This window comes from Neolamprologus brichardi, chromosome 15, assembly GCF_056152115.1.
Source record: "Neolamprologus brichardi isolate AB-2024 chromosome 15, ASM5615211v1, whole genome shotgun sequence".
Classification (NCBI taxonomy): domain Eukaryota; kingdom Metazoa; phylum Chordata; class Actinopteri; order Cichliformes; family Cichlidae; genus Neolamprologus; species Neolamprologus brichardi.
In genome coordinates, this window is record NC_142118.1 from 5,807,945 (window position 1) to 5,823,291 (window position 15,347).

At 39.3% G+C, this 15,347-nt stretch overlaps 1 protein-coding gene across 1 annotated transcript in view; it reads right to left on the bottom strand.

Moving 5' to 3' along the window:
- Window positions 1-11,874, bottom strand: part of syndig1l (synapse differentiation inducing 1-like) — a 43,726-nt gene extending 31,852 nt beyond the window's left edge. The window contains exons 1-2 of the mRNA XM_006793057.2: window positions 11,397-11,874; window positions 3,978-4,627 (exon numbers count right to left, since the gene is read on the bottom strand). Of these exons, the coding sequence (XP_006793120.2) occupies window positions 3,978-4,493 (516 nt within the window). The 5' untranslated portion in view covers window positions 4,494-4,627; window positions 11,397-11,874. The remainder of the gene's footprint in view (window positions 1-3,977; window positions 4,628-11,396) is intronic.
- Between the last annotated feature and the right edge of the window lie 3,473 nt (window positions 11,875-15,347).

A 15,347-nucleotide genomic window follows, 5' to 3' on the forward strand; every position in this document is an offset into this window, starting at 1 on the left:
GACTAATGCTAACACTGTGCCTGCCTGAAATGCTGCAAAGGTCTGTTTATAAGCGATTCTAAGCGAATGGGCTTTATAAATTTGATCTAAATAATTTGCATTCATATTTCTGTCTTTATATAAAACCGGTACATACAGTAGTATTAAGGGACAGCGCACCAGTAAAAAGGCTTTTGTCCAAATCTTAACCAAGCTGACAAAAATACCATAACTCTAATCACCAGAATCATGCTTCAAGCAGACATAGATCACATTATGTAGTCGGAAGCACTTCAATGTTTGCTGTTCTATAAGCCTGCAATTTTTTTTGTTGCTGAGTTTGGTTGATTAGCTTTCTAGTTATTAGTTTTAGTAATTCAGAAACTTTACAGATAATATGCTTTTTACTTTGGTGGTATCATTCCTGGTCACAGGAATAATGATGATTATGGATTAGGCATCGCAAAAGAAGTAGTTTTGGTTAAGCAATACAAATGGTTCAAAAAGAAAGAAAGAAAGAAAGAAACCATAGAGAAAAACTCTTTTCTCATTGCTCTATTTAGCTGAGTCGGGCAAAAACCATTACACCTTACTGATCCCTTTATTAAATCAATACAACTCACTAAGGAGGAGCTGCAAATAAAGAGAAGCAGAGTAGATAAAAGGATTAAAAACTTCAAAAAGTCAATGTGGAATAAACAAAAAAAAAAAAAAAAAAAAAAAGGAACAGCAGTTTAAATTCCTGAAATAAGTCCCAATTGACCCGGCAACACCAGACAGTGGTTCAGAGAACTGTCCATTAGCAAGCGACTAGTGAATTTTCACTAATGAGAAAACAAGTTAACACAGTTTATTCACAAAGTATATACGTATATGTACGAATGAGCTAGATTTCATAAATCACCTTTCAGGAGCAGGTTATACCTATAAACAACATCTTCACGACTAGTGACTTTTTAAAAACACTGTATTCTTTAAAGAGTAAGGAAACAAAATTGTCTGTTGCATCAAGATTTTGTTGTTTAAAATATTAATACTTGCAGTATTTAATACTGTGCATATACAGTAATTAAAAAGAATTCTTATATAATAAATTTTACAATATACATTTTGTGACACATTCCTATCAACTGTCATACTGAAGCCATGATTTACATTTAAAGAAAAAGCTACAACCTTAAAATTAAATTATTACCAGAAAATTGCCTACAAAAAGGTAAAAAATTTTGTCACATCCCAAAGTAAACAATTCTTCTGGATTTTGGATCAGTTGTGCATTGGTCAAGTAAGACCTAGTGCCTAAAACAAAGGATGGTAATATATGGCAGCGCATGCAGAGTGTCACACAAATTGGCACCCATGTTATGCTTTAAACAAATAAAATTGTGTTACATTAGGCAAACTGTATTTTTCATATTTCACAATATGCCTTAAAAGTCCACATGTGCTACACAAAATAATCTAGTACCTCTTCACATTTAGGATTTAGGATTTTCAGTTTCAGGTGGGTCATTAAAGGCACCCTGTTGAGTTTCTGCTACGATCTCTAAAGAACAACCTGTTATATGGGATTTATATGGGTTGTTATATGGGAGTCAAAATCATAGACCGTATAAAAGGTGGGTATAGGTGCTGTGATATTACCCATCGGTTTTGGAGCCTCAATATGGGAGTTTCTGCCATCATCATCTTGGTTGGAAACAATGAAAATAAATTACATGACGAGGAGGCCCTAGTCTGACTGAAAACTGCATGCTCACAAGCTAACAACTTTATACTGGCAAGTTGTTAGCCAATAAGCATACAATTTCCTACCACAGATAGTGTGTTTCAAAATGGACGACTAAGGCCGAGACTTGCAAAATAGGCTCAATTTGTTTTAATTCAGTGTGACCCAAAATGGTGACTAAGCCAATAAAGTAAGTAAGAAATTTAGAGAGAGAGTGTTTATATAAAGGTCAAGTCAAAAAGCGGTTTTCCTATATACTTTCCATAGACCCATTCCCATTTTGAGGCCTTTAGACAGAATTAAGTTAAAAGGCACTTTGATGTTGGATCTATTTTTACAACCTATAAGCTGAATCCATGTGTTTTTATTGTCCATAGCCACAGTCCTGCTGTGACTTTCAGGTTACTGTTTGGAATAGTAATGCATAAAAACTATAGCAGAGTGCTAGCAAAGGCAGTGAAGAATACAAAAACTAGTAACTTGCATTCTGTGCAAGTTACTGATGTGTATTTTTTTGCATGAGAGAACAAATCAATATGCTATTGATTGGTAGCTGTTTGCTAGTTACATTGCAAATACATCCTGTATGGCAGTGTTTCGAATGTTAGACACAGACGAGTTTTTGCATGTCAGTGTAGGGGCTTTCTAGTCTTCCTTCTGCACATTGTGTCAGACTGTGGGCCTGGTGGTAGAGACACCGCACACTTTGTGGTGTCAATGATCTCCTGTTGGGAGGCTACATAATGAGTCCCACTGTGTATTTGCCTCTTTTACATCTCAAATCTGGCTGTGGGGCCTGATGATGCTTTTTTAAGCACTTGTTCATTTTTAAACAGGAAGTGTGTGGAAAAATATGAACTATATGGTAATGTGTTCGCTTAACCTTTGAGTGGGTTGAAAGGAACCTCTAGAAGTCTATGAATAGAGAATTTGTGTGAATTCAGTAAGAATTGTAACTCATGTATTCGCTCTTATTTTGTGTGCAAATCTACAACTACAATGGAATAAACCTTCACATCAGAAAATCTGGATTTTATTTGCTCTTGGCATTTGCACATCAATTTTTTTCCTGAGCTCATCCCAGGATGAGCTCAGGAAAAAAACTTGATGTGCAAAAGTTTGATGTGCAAATGCAGAGAGCAAATAAAATCCAGAAAATCCAAATTTCAGTTAATCATTTACATTCCTCCCTTCCCCAGTTTCTATTTCTTATCCTATGAGCTATATATACCCATTTCACGTAGCATTTCTGCAGCTGCATGTTTATCACTGCAGTCCAGGTTCATTCTAGTGGACTCAGGTGTGTGGCAGCCAGTCCATTAAGCGTTGCAGGACACTGGTCGACTCTTAACACCCTATTCCACCAGTCCAATCCCCTAAATCCTTTGGAGTGCTTTGTGCTATTGGTCATGTTGGTTGAGAGTGAAAATACTGTGGCTAAAGCTGTGGTACCTAATATTTCTGTGTGAGGCAGACATGGGTGATTTATTATTATCTAACGATGAATTTTACACAAGTTGGGAATTGAGGCCAAGGTCAGTGGATCAAACGGATTTGTGTTTAGTAAAAATGGCAGACTGATCCAGGAGCTAAGCTCAATCCTTTGGTGTGATGCTATAAATGCAGATCTACCACAGGAATACAAGCAAGCTTGCTGTCAATTAACAGAAACACATGCACACCCACATTAGCTGCCTGCTTTGGATTTTTCCTACCAAACAGAACAACTGCACATGCGTCTATGAATGACTGAACTGAAATTTATTTGTATATTAAAATATTATATATATGGTACTATTCGGTACAATTCACTTACAAATCCCTCAACATTCTGGTCCTTCGGTACCTATCTGACCTGCTGCACCCATACAAACAGTCTCTAATGCAATGGGCCTACTTCTGTCCCTCGCACCACCCTCCACACCTCTGGGGACAGAGCCTTCAGTGTGGCAGCCCCCACCCTCTGCAACTCTCTGTAATCTGAACTTTGAAACACCCCACACTGAACTCTTAAGAAACCTCTCAAAAATAATCTCTTCAACAAAGCCTTCACCCTGTAGCCTTTTTATTTACTTATATACTTTTGTAAAGCATCCTTGGGTTTCTTGAAAGGCGCTAAACAAGTTCATTTTTTATTACTTTTGGATTCTTCTATTTTAATTTTAGTTCTACGTGCTTTTTGTTAAGAACAGAGCAAATTTTAAAAAGTATCTAAAATAATGCAAGCTTTCTATCATGCATTGTCTTTCCATGCATTTTTTGCCCTTACCTCATATTCCACATACTCCTCCTCCTCCACCTCATAGGAAACCGTTTGGATCTTGATCTGTTCGCCGTCCTCCAGCAGCTTCGTCTGGGGTTCTTCCGTGCTGGGCGTGTCTGCCCCAGTTGTGTTAGACACCTCCTTTTCCTTTTTCTCAGTGAAGGTGGTCTCACAACACTCATTTCTGTATTCCTTAGCCTTAATGCTGCCACTGTCCTCCTTGTATAGGATGAAATTGGGTCTGTAGAAGGCTTCTACTGCCAGATGTAGCGAGGTGGCATCCAAAAACTGCTGGGATTTCACCTTCCCGTTGGTATTGTAACTTCCGCTCACTGCATTGCCATTACTCACTTTTCCTCCTCCTCCACCTTCACCTCCTCCACCTCCACCTCCTCCTCCAGCAAAGTAGTTTATAATGTTTTCCTGGTAATGATTGTTGGGGAATTCTCCTCCGTAACCATTGATCATGTGTTTACTGTTTTTGTCCAGCAATGGATTTTGGAGTTCACTGAGATTCTCCATAATCAGCAGGGGTAAAAAAAAAGTGGAAGGAGCTTCTCGGTGACAGCAGGGAGATGAAAAAGTGATGTGAAAGAGGCTCCTCGGTGACTGGTTTATGTCAGTGAAGGAGTTAATGGCATTAAGCACTCTGAGACCTAGAGGAAAAAGAAACAGCAATAGAGAGGGGGAGCGTTTTTAGAGTCAGTGGAAAACTTGGAAGGAGAATTTTATTTGTCGTGTACCAGCAGGTAGCAGTTACTCAAACCTCGCTCACATCAGATCAAAGTTTAGCTGTCGTTTCCTCAGCAGAAAGACATTTTACAACATTCTGCTTGTCGAGAGGTGCACCCTGCAGACGACTCAATTAAGTTTAATTTGCTTCCTTGCTCTAGACACATAAAATAACATGAACACACACACACACACACACTGGAGTATTAACAGCAGTACATCATAGAAATTTCCATCTACTAAAAATATCAACCTCCACCATCAGTGTCCATGTGTTCTCTGTCCACCTAATTTGATTTTTATCTCTACATTGTTTATAGAGATGATTGGGGTGTCATTACTGTCACGGTCTGATCCTGATAAGCTGAGGCCTCCTGGCCATATAAAGCTCAGAAGGCTCCCATGTATGTATAAATTTATGACTCATTATACTAAAATCAGTTACACATCGGTTATGAAATGTACAAATGTACGATAAATAAAATAACACAGCGGGTAGAGCATTAAAAATGATTGGCTAGTATTCTGTAACTGTATTGTGATGATTCATAATAGTGGTTCACATTCATCTTACACTCGAAAAATATGGTATAAAATCTGTGCCAAATCAAACATGTGGATACATTCACTGTAGAAACCCTTTGAGAAATAAGGGGACATGCAGAACGTTCCCAAAGACTTAAATGGCCTCATTAGTAAGGGAGCAAATAATGATCCCGTGTTAAAAGGAGTTACCTGGTGTTTGAGTAGACTTCAAGTTGGATACATGTAAATGCAGATTTTAAAATAATTCTTATTTTGATTGTGTATAAACTTGCAGATTAGAAGTGAGTTTTGAATTCAACATTCTTAAATATTATACTTTAATAAACAGTTTCTCATAAGTTTATATCCAGACATAAATTACATTTGTAATTGGCTTCCATATATCTATATTTTAGGAGCAGGAAACTATGTATATAAATATAGCTGTTATATCTGTTTAATAATCTGGGATTCTGCCATGAATGTATACTGCAGATGTGCAGCCTTAAATAGCTACAGGCTTGTAATACTGAAGCCAACATTGATTATTAGCGTTATAAACATGTATAATATTGATGCAGTGCAAAGCTAAGAAAAGTGTGAGCTTCAGAGGATGGACCAAATACTTAACACCAGACTTATAGGCCTCAGTCAGCCCTAAAAAGCAATCCAGACCAAATTACAAACTTCCCCTCCTCCCAGCTATTTCCATACTGCAAAAATAGTCCAGAGTTTTCTGCCTCCCAGTCGGCACCCTGAACTCTCGTCTGATTAATCTGCGTTTAAAATAGAAATGCCAAGAGCAGATTATTTCTGGGGGGTCGTGACCCCAATCATGTATATCTGGCTTGCTGGCGTATTTCTAAATGCTTGAAGGTAATGTATTTCCAATTGAAGACAACAGGATTACACAAAATGCAAACTGGCATTATGGTGATGGGATAAGGATAATAGTCTGTCAGTTCATAGGTTAATAATGTCACGGAAGATTCGTGTGCTTTCTTTGTAGATTGATTGTGGTTGTAAAGCACTGGTGATCATATTAGAATAACGTCTAATTCTTCATACTGTGTGGCTTTTGTGTTCTGTGCCATACATTTATTCTTCCCTTAGAGGAAGATGAGCGATGATCAGGAGAAGTTGTGAAAATATTTAGGCTTTGTTTTGTTTTTTTTCTGACAAATAATTCATCTCAAAACAGGCAGTTGTTTTGGAATAAACTCTAGAACAAGAGAACAAAAGCCCCTATAAAAGTCCAACATACTCAGGTTCGTGGAGGGGAAACTGATTTAGAATCATCTAAAGACTCTTTCTATTAACATTTCTTCTCTTTATTCCTCCATCCATGCTTTGTATGTAACAGCTTCCTTATCATACTCTGTTTCACTCTTTAATTTGTTGCGTATTCATCACTTCCTTCTCAGATTCCCCGACTCCCCTTCCCTTATTTACTTTATATGTTGCAGTTTTCTTTCTTTCGCTTCCTCAAATTACCTCGATGTAGGATTTTTGTTAGCTATCCTTTTTATGTTTTCTGCGCCATGAATAAAACACGAGCCCCATGCTCCCAGATTTCCTGAAGCTCTGTAAGCACTGGACAGCCAGCAAAGTTTCCATGGTTGCTCCCTGTTGGACCTCCTGCATCTGAATATGCTGACATTGTTGTTCCGTGCCAGTGCTCCTTTTGGTCCGTGCATAGCCCTGGGGATCACATACTTCTTCAGTTCGTCAGATAAAACTGTGAGTACCTTGTAAAAAAAGATGAGCCGGCCCTGGGATTGCCAAATACTTTAGATGCTGATGTTGTGTGTGTTACGCGCTGTTGTTTAAGCAGCAGGATGCTCTCTGACCCATGTGTGCTTAAGTGTCAAAAATCTACAGCCAGCAGCCCTGACAGCTACAAGCATTGCTGAAAATCATCTGCAATCTCCCTGGTGGGGTTAATGAATAATCCATGCAGATTTTGTGGACACAAAGTTAATTTATATTTTAGTATTTGTACTGCTTTATATTAATTGGTTCCAACAGGGAGTGAGTGATAAGCGTTACATAACACACCCCACGTCCAAGTGTTTTCAAAATGTCAAAGGACATCAAAGGATCAAGACTTAAAGGGGCCACAAATAGCATTTTAACATCAATAAATCACGACTGCATTAATACTAAAGTACAGCTGCGATTACCATAATCATGTGGGACAGCCACCAAGCCTGAGAGCTTCAAGGGGATAGTAGTAAGTAGGCTCTGTTCAAGGCCAAGTTGAATGAAACCTCAGCTGAGTGAAATTGTATGTACCCTTCAACCAGTGACTGGTTGGGTATACAACTTATGGTGGTGGTGGGAGTTGGTTATTGGGGTTATGTCATCGCTACATTTACTAAATCTGCCAGATGAATTGGAGTGCACTCTACCTCATAGAACACATTACCCCAACAGAACACTTCACTTTCAGACTGCTGGCTTATCTGTGGTTTCTAGGATATTTAAAAGTAGAGTAGGAGGCAGAGCCTTCAGCTTTCAGGCTCCTCTTCTGTCGAACAGGCTCCCAGTTTGGGATTCAGGAGACAAACACCCTCTTTACTTTTATTGTTAAGCTTCCCGCAATGCACTGTGTATTTCTTCTTCATTCCTCTTTCATTACTCACTATGTGTTTATACACCACTCTGCATTTAATCATTATTTATTGGGGGTGGGAGGCAAGTTAGGGAGGTTGTCCCTTCCTTCCTATATGTCCTGGAGGAAGCAGCTTGAGGTGACTGTGGTTGTGATTTGACGCTCTTTAAATGAAATAGAATTGAACAGAGTCCATTAAAAGCTAGAGTAACATAAAAAAAGACAATTGAATTTGCTGTTAATACGTTTGGAACCAACTCTTAACTAAAATTTTAGCAAATGTAAATTTAATCAGACCAGCAATCACAGCGGCAGACGGGATCATTTTTCCCCGTTAAAAGTAACATTACCAAAGGTCAGCTTGGACAGACAAAAATCTGTCGTATTTACCAAAAAGAATTAGCAGCTAACTTCAAAACTACAGCTATTCTTTTGTTAAAAGCGCAAAGTTTGCGTCACTGAGTAAATTTGCTCCGATAACGGCTAAATGGGATTTTCATCTTCCAAAAAGGTACACAAGATTTTGTGACACAAATTAACATTTTGCTTTCTTTTGTGTCCAAACACACCAGTGCATCAGCTAATGCAAAAATAAATGCTAAATAATTCACTCTGACGTGGGCTGAGGAACGAGATACGATGGGCTGTGATGCACACAGCCCAAAAAAACATTTCCTCTAAACTTCCCAGCTTTTGCTTCTGTAAAAACTCCCACTCTGCACAAAGCTATGAGCTGACAGCGGATTACTTTTCGTGTCATTACTTAGGGATGCTCCGAGTAATCTTTTTGGTGCTGTCATCCTTGCAAATACATTGCTGCCACAATGCTGGTGCAGAGCAAGGGTTATTTGGCTGCAAACAGGAATTAAAGTGTGAATACAGTATTTTAGTGCAAGCCGAAGACAACTCAGTATGGATGATGATAAATGCTGAAGAAATAAGAACAGATTTGTGTGTTTATTTATGTGCGCACATTTGTTTGTTGGAGGATGTGTATTGTGCGTGTGCGGCTGTGAGTAAATAAACGTGTGTATGAGTGGGTGGAGGTGTTTGGAAAGGAAGGGAGAGTAGCAAAGAGACAGGGAGAGAAGATGGGTGGGAGAAAGCGAGAGAGAGAGAGAGATCACACTTTTGTGCGATTCTCCGGTCGAGTGCATTTGGGCATGTTGGCGGGCAGCAGAGGTTATGGAGTCGTAAGGAGCTGGGAGGTATGGCTGAAAGCGAATGAGGCAGAGCAATCGTTGTTGCAAGGGAAACAGTTCAGCATGAGAGCGACAGCACAAGAGGGGGCCTGTGTGCTGCAGTGCCGCCGTGTAAAACATCTCAGAGGTGTCTGACAAGGGGTTAAAAGATTAGAGAACAACCTGTAAGAATACAGGTGTGTGAGGGTAAGAATGAGGCTGTGGCACTGCTAACATGTCAGACGCGCTGATACGTCTGTGCGCTCCAACCCCATTAGACTCCAGTCAGCACAATCAATTTTCCCATGTCAGCCCATTGCCAATCAACCTTGGACCTCTGACCCTGAAGCCAAGCGTGGGCATTTTCAGCCGGCGGCGAAGAGCAGCTGAATACCAATGTGTCTCATCCGTCGGCCATGTTTACCAATCCGTTCCGTCTCTCACAGCTTTTCCTGTGCACCGCATGTAGAGATCTGCTCGCTGCACCCGACAACAACAACTTCATCTTCCCGTAATTTCATTTAGAGGCAGCGGCTGGCATATAATATGCATAATAAGGTAGCGCCCGGCAGTTATTGATGATCACAAATCGGGATAATGCACGAGATCTTATTGCTGAAAACGCAAATACCAACATAGGCTACATTTGTCAGTGAACCTTACTCCCGGCCTCAGCACGTGAAGGTCCACTGACAGATTAGGAGACAGAAAATGACGAAGTGAAGTAACTGACTTAACACCATGTTGACTGATCCTTTTATGAACTATTATCTTCAAAGGAGACTGTGTAAAATGTCATAATCCACTTGAAATTAATCTGAAGCCTATTCCTGTTACAGCAGCCACTGCTGTCCCGTCTGTCTGCATGTCTATCTGTGAGCTGATAAAGCATTAAACCCTTAGCAAGTACCCTTTAACATAGACGTCAGGGCTCCTCTGAAGCCCCTGAGCTCATCATCTGGCTTACTGTCTTCCACACCTTTGTTGGTTGATTTAAAGTGTTCTTCAGTATGTTAATCCACCATCTCTGTTACGTGTTTGAATAATTCACTGGTTGGGTGTTGCAGAAAGCAGCCGTGTATGCCTCTGCTGGAGTGTTTTGTTGTTTATGAGATGCAGGCTCTGGCTAAGTTGCCTTTGTTGTTGCCTATTGATCACCATCTCCATTAGCAGATGATAGCAAAATTTAGGTTGTTTCTAGTCTGTAGCACTCATTTCTAAACGTGCTCGTTATTCTGCAGATAGACAGATGAATGAATGTACAGTAACAGAATGAATCCTTTTAAAAAATACAAAAAAAAATAACAAACAATAAAAACAAGACAAGGTGGAAGCTGAAACGTACCACTTTTCTCAGTTCCAGCTATTAAAGCAGTTAAAGCAGAGATCAGGCCTGACTTTGCTTGTGCTACCCCAATTATTAAAGGCACTGGGGGTAGATCAGAGGGAGGGGGCAGTCTCTCTATCTGTGTGTGTGTGTTGTGTGTGTGTGTTACTCATAGATGGGCCATAAATCTGTTTGCACAGGCACATTTTGGGGAGCTGCCGCAAAAAGCAAAACCACACATATAATGATTTGATTTAATGTTGGTGTGTGTTAGGCTTAAGTCATCTGAAGTAATGTTAGTTTTTGTGTGCGGGTGTGTTGAGTGTGCAAGTGTGTAAGTGTGTGGGTTAGAGTGCATGCTCTTGCACTCCTGTTGTATGCCCCCTTATTTTGCCCTCACTACTAAATCTCTGATATAACTATAACTGTGTAACAGCTGCTAGAGTATCTCAAACCATAACTAACTACATGCATGACAACAACAATAATAACAACAATAACAACAACAACAACAAAATATCCTGAATGCACACAGAATCATCACTTTGGTTCCCTTTGTTTATGTTTATGAGGTAAAAATGACCCTGGTGCATTCTTTGGCCAAGTGTTCTAGTCTATTTGCAGAGGGACAAAAGAACCAAAAGGCGCTGTTACAGTAGGAGGTCACAGAATGACTTGATGACTTCATGCCAAAAGCACTTCTCACTTAAAAACACACAAAGACAAGGAAAAGGATTTTTTTTTTTTTTTTGGTCCAGCAATCGCAGGTGGAAACTGTGCGGAGAGTTCTTCATCAGCATCATCCTACATCCTCCATCACAGAATACATTGCAGTGCGACATATTCATTACTTATTTCTATTTATAACTTAAACATGAACATGTGTGTTCACGTAAAAGCGCCGTCTGGGTGCACAGAGTTTACTGTAGACAATTAAATAAAAATAAAAAAGCCTTAAAAAACGCACACTATTAAAAGGCAGTTTTTAACAAATAACCGAAGAATGTTCTTTACGCTTTAACGATTTATACATATTTTTCCCTTACCTCTGAGTTCTCGTCAATCCAGATATTGTTTGAAGGACGCAAAGACTGGCTTGTTTTTGCCTGTACATTATGGCTCGGATGCTGATGGTGTCGCCCACAGAAAAAGACATTTCTCAGACTTTCTCATTTGAAGAAATGGCCAATCGCTCGGGAAAAAAAAAAAGAAACCCACTGCCGCCTGCCACAGTATCGTAATTTCTCTCCTCTATAAATTTGAAGGTCGCTTTCTTCAATAAGCCATTTGGCCACTGAAATTCTGTCGTCTTTGCAAAGTTAAAATAGCTTCTGTGAACGAGAAAGAGAGAGAGAGCAGGAGAGTGAGTAGGGAGGTTTAGAGACGCGGATGATGAGATGAGGTGAGGAGTGTACACGCTTCGCAGTGCGCGCAAAGCGAGAGCCCCCAGAGCAGCGTCCACCCCTGCCCGTTTGCATGCATCTTACTTTCACAGTACTGAAAACGGTTGCGAGGTTAATCTTGTCTTACAGATGATGTGTGTGTGTGTGGTTTTTTTTCTTCCTCTTGCAAATCATTAAGAGGTAGAGGCAGGCTTTAAAAGCTCCACCTCTGAGGAGTGTGGGCAATTGCCCATCATTTAGACGCTCCGTGATTTCAATCAATTATTTCAGACAGCAGCCGCTTATGTCACGGAAGAGCAAATAACTACAACAAATGTTCTGCTAGAGATTAAAAAAAGTAAGAAAATAATTCTGTAATTGTTGTGATTATTCGTGGAAAAAATAGTTGGGATGGACTGTGGTATCTCGAAGTGTTTCACGGCAGACAGCAAAACCTTTCGCAAGCTGCCTCCACAATTAGAGCGATTGGACTACAGCTGATGTCTATTGTGACTCTGCTGATTTGATTAGCTAAAATGGACTCGGTAATCTCAGTAAAGGCACTGGGACATCTGTGCGACTTTAATCTTTCATTTCAAAGTAGACACGGGGAGCCACAACTTTCCTATGATAGACTTTGAAAGACCTGAAAGCAGAATTGAATGAACTTTTCAGTGATTCCATCTAATATGATTGTCAAAGTCACAGCAGTAGGCTGTAGATTATTTTGTACTGCGAGATTTTGTGTTTTTCGTGTAAACTTGAAGGTTTATTTCTATGTGGGCGTGGCTTAATTGAGTACAGGTCATGTCACACACCTTTAATGGCGTGCAATACTAAAAATGTTGGTATTGATCAGATACTGATTTTATAAAGGCAGCTTATGTAGAAGAGAGCAGTGTGACCTGACTTATGTAACAAAACATCAACAATTTGCTAGTTCTGAACACATTTAATGACCAATTCACTGTATTCATTTTTACTTTCCACAACAATCAATTCATAATGTTGTACTAGTACGAATCGAATACCAATACCACTGCTGTTATCCATACTATTGATATTGGGATCAGTCTGTGTAGGAGCCATAATTAAATGTATTGAATTTTGACATTCACTGGGTTTTCATTTGTTTGGTTGCTATGGTGATGGGTAATGGGAGTCACGTGGGTGCTAGCGGTGACATTAAGAGGGCGTTGTTAGTCTGTCATTCACTGGTTTGATTTTGACAGAGAGGAGGGCTGGATAGCCGTAATTTTTGTTGACCGCTGCACAACGAGTTTCCCCTTGTTGCGTTAGATCCTGTGATGTTTTAAGAGTCTGAATCGCGAGCCAATCACATTACTCTGTAAACTGTCAAAGCACTTTAATAAACAAGTAAGCAATTCCACCTCTCGCATTATTGCGTAAAGTTGACAGCGCGTCAGGCAAAGAGGCAGGCTCCATCCCGGCCTCTAGCGACTGTGGAAGTCGCTACAGTCTGTCTATATCTAAATTTCTAAATTTGCTAATAATATTGATAATAGCTGGATGTCATTTAAAGCGCTAATATATATATATATATATATATATATATATATATATATATATATATATATATATATCCTTTCTGTTTTCGTCTCACAGTTAAATTATTTGGTAAATAATTAGTTAAAACTGTCAGTAGTTCATTATGAAAGTACATGACAGTAGTTCCTCACATTATAAAATTGGTCTGTTAATCACAATTTGAGACGCTCATTCTTTGAGACCTTAACTGGCTTAAAACCCCTAAACATTAAGTTAAACTACTACATTAACTTTGCAATCTCAAATGGCTACATGAACTAGGACGCTTCATTAACACGAAACAGCAAGTTTACTCAATAATCATTTACTGCATAATTCAGTCTTTCCCTATATTAAGCTGAACCTTGATTGATCTCCTAACCAATTATAAATAATAAGATTATGATTTCTCAGTATCCCTGCTACATTTAATCCACGCACCCATTAACACATCAATATTTTCTAGCTGTATTATTTTGAATGTGTCAGACATTCTATAGCCAGGGGTAATAACAGTGTACTGCACATTCAAAAAGAAACTGTATTTTATTCTGGTGAATCACAATTATGTTGTATTTCAAGATTTTTGCTGACCATCATATAGGTAGGTAGGTAGGTAGGTCTTTCAGCGGCATGTATCTGTTCCTTATGTTAAAGGAAGGGCTTTATTTAAAGTTCAAGGCATTCTTCATAGAGTTAATGTAAATTTCAAGTGCTTAATGTAAGTGAACTTCAAAGGAAATCCATCTAAACCGTCTTTAACAGCATGAAAGTGGAGTCCTGACCACAATCTTGTCATTTTGATCTTTAAAGTAGAAACTCTTGTGTTTGCAGCCAGGGATTTTAGGAATTGAAACTTCCTTCCTTTCATGTATAGTGTGTTGTGCACTTGACATTTGGACCAGTGCACTACTGAGCAAGATGGAGAAAAAAGATCAACAAAAAGCCAGAATGTTTGAGGATCAGAAATAGTCAAGATCATGAGCGAGGATGACCAAGACATGGACAACAGGGAAGAAAAAGGAGGGTAAGTCCAAAGGGAGGTGATGCTGTGTAATAGCCTGAGTGTTCTGAAACAATGCTCATACCTCCATTTCACCGCTTTTACTCTGTACTGTCACAACATTTCTGTTCTTTTACTTGTTTTGGGGGTTTTTTGTACATTGTCGTCCACTGTTTTCTATTTTTTCTCCCAACTCAATATCCCTGCTATCATTTCTGACAACTTGATTCAGATTCACCGGTCAGCTGCAGTCAGGACCTCATCAGAGACCTTTCAATCATAGAACTCATACACAGCTATTCTCCCTTCCTTCACTTCTGTCATTTTGAACCCAGCTTGACCACTGTATAGTAGGCACACTGAAAAATTCAGCCCTATCCTCCTCTGCTTTTTGGAGGTGTTCTACTTGTCATACCTGCATGCATGTCTTGCAATGCAGATGAGCTGTAAGATCCAATTTGTTTGTGTGGAGATGACTCGAATTCCTTTGCCACAGAACATTAGGGCTGCAAATTAATATCCCCGGGCTCACTGGCTCACAGGTCTGTTTCGAGACAGAAGACAGGCATTCTGGGATAATGGCAGATGCATGGAGAGAATTCTTTAAGACCCGCAGTGCCTTGTCTTTATAAACCCTTCTCCACTCCAACATTTTCCCGCTTTCCCCTTATGGTTTCATTTGTCACCTGTAGCGACCTTCTCCTAAATGAGTGCAAAAGAAAGCGGGCTCATCTCTAGTGTCGTGCTCAGAGTTACAACATCTATAGTCTCTGTCATTCTCCGCAGACACTCACGGGGAACGATTGGAGGGAATACAAATGAGCAACAAAGTATTTGAGGGACAAAAACCTGATACAGATCTCAGCTAGATGACAGTATGTACAGGTCCTCACTGGTTTCACTGATACTTATTTCAGTCATTATTAGGATTTTCTTTTTCAAAACAGAAAAAAATAAAAGTTTATTTAAATAAATAAATGTTGACAATCAAGAATTAAATTCAAAGGGAATAACAAAAAGTATTTATTAAGATTATATAGGCTGAAGCTTAAGCTTATTGTGCC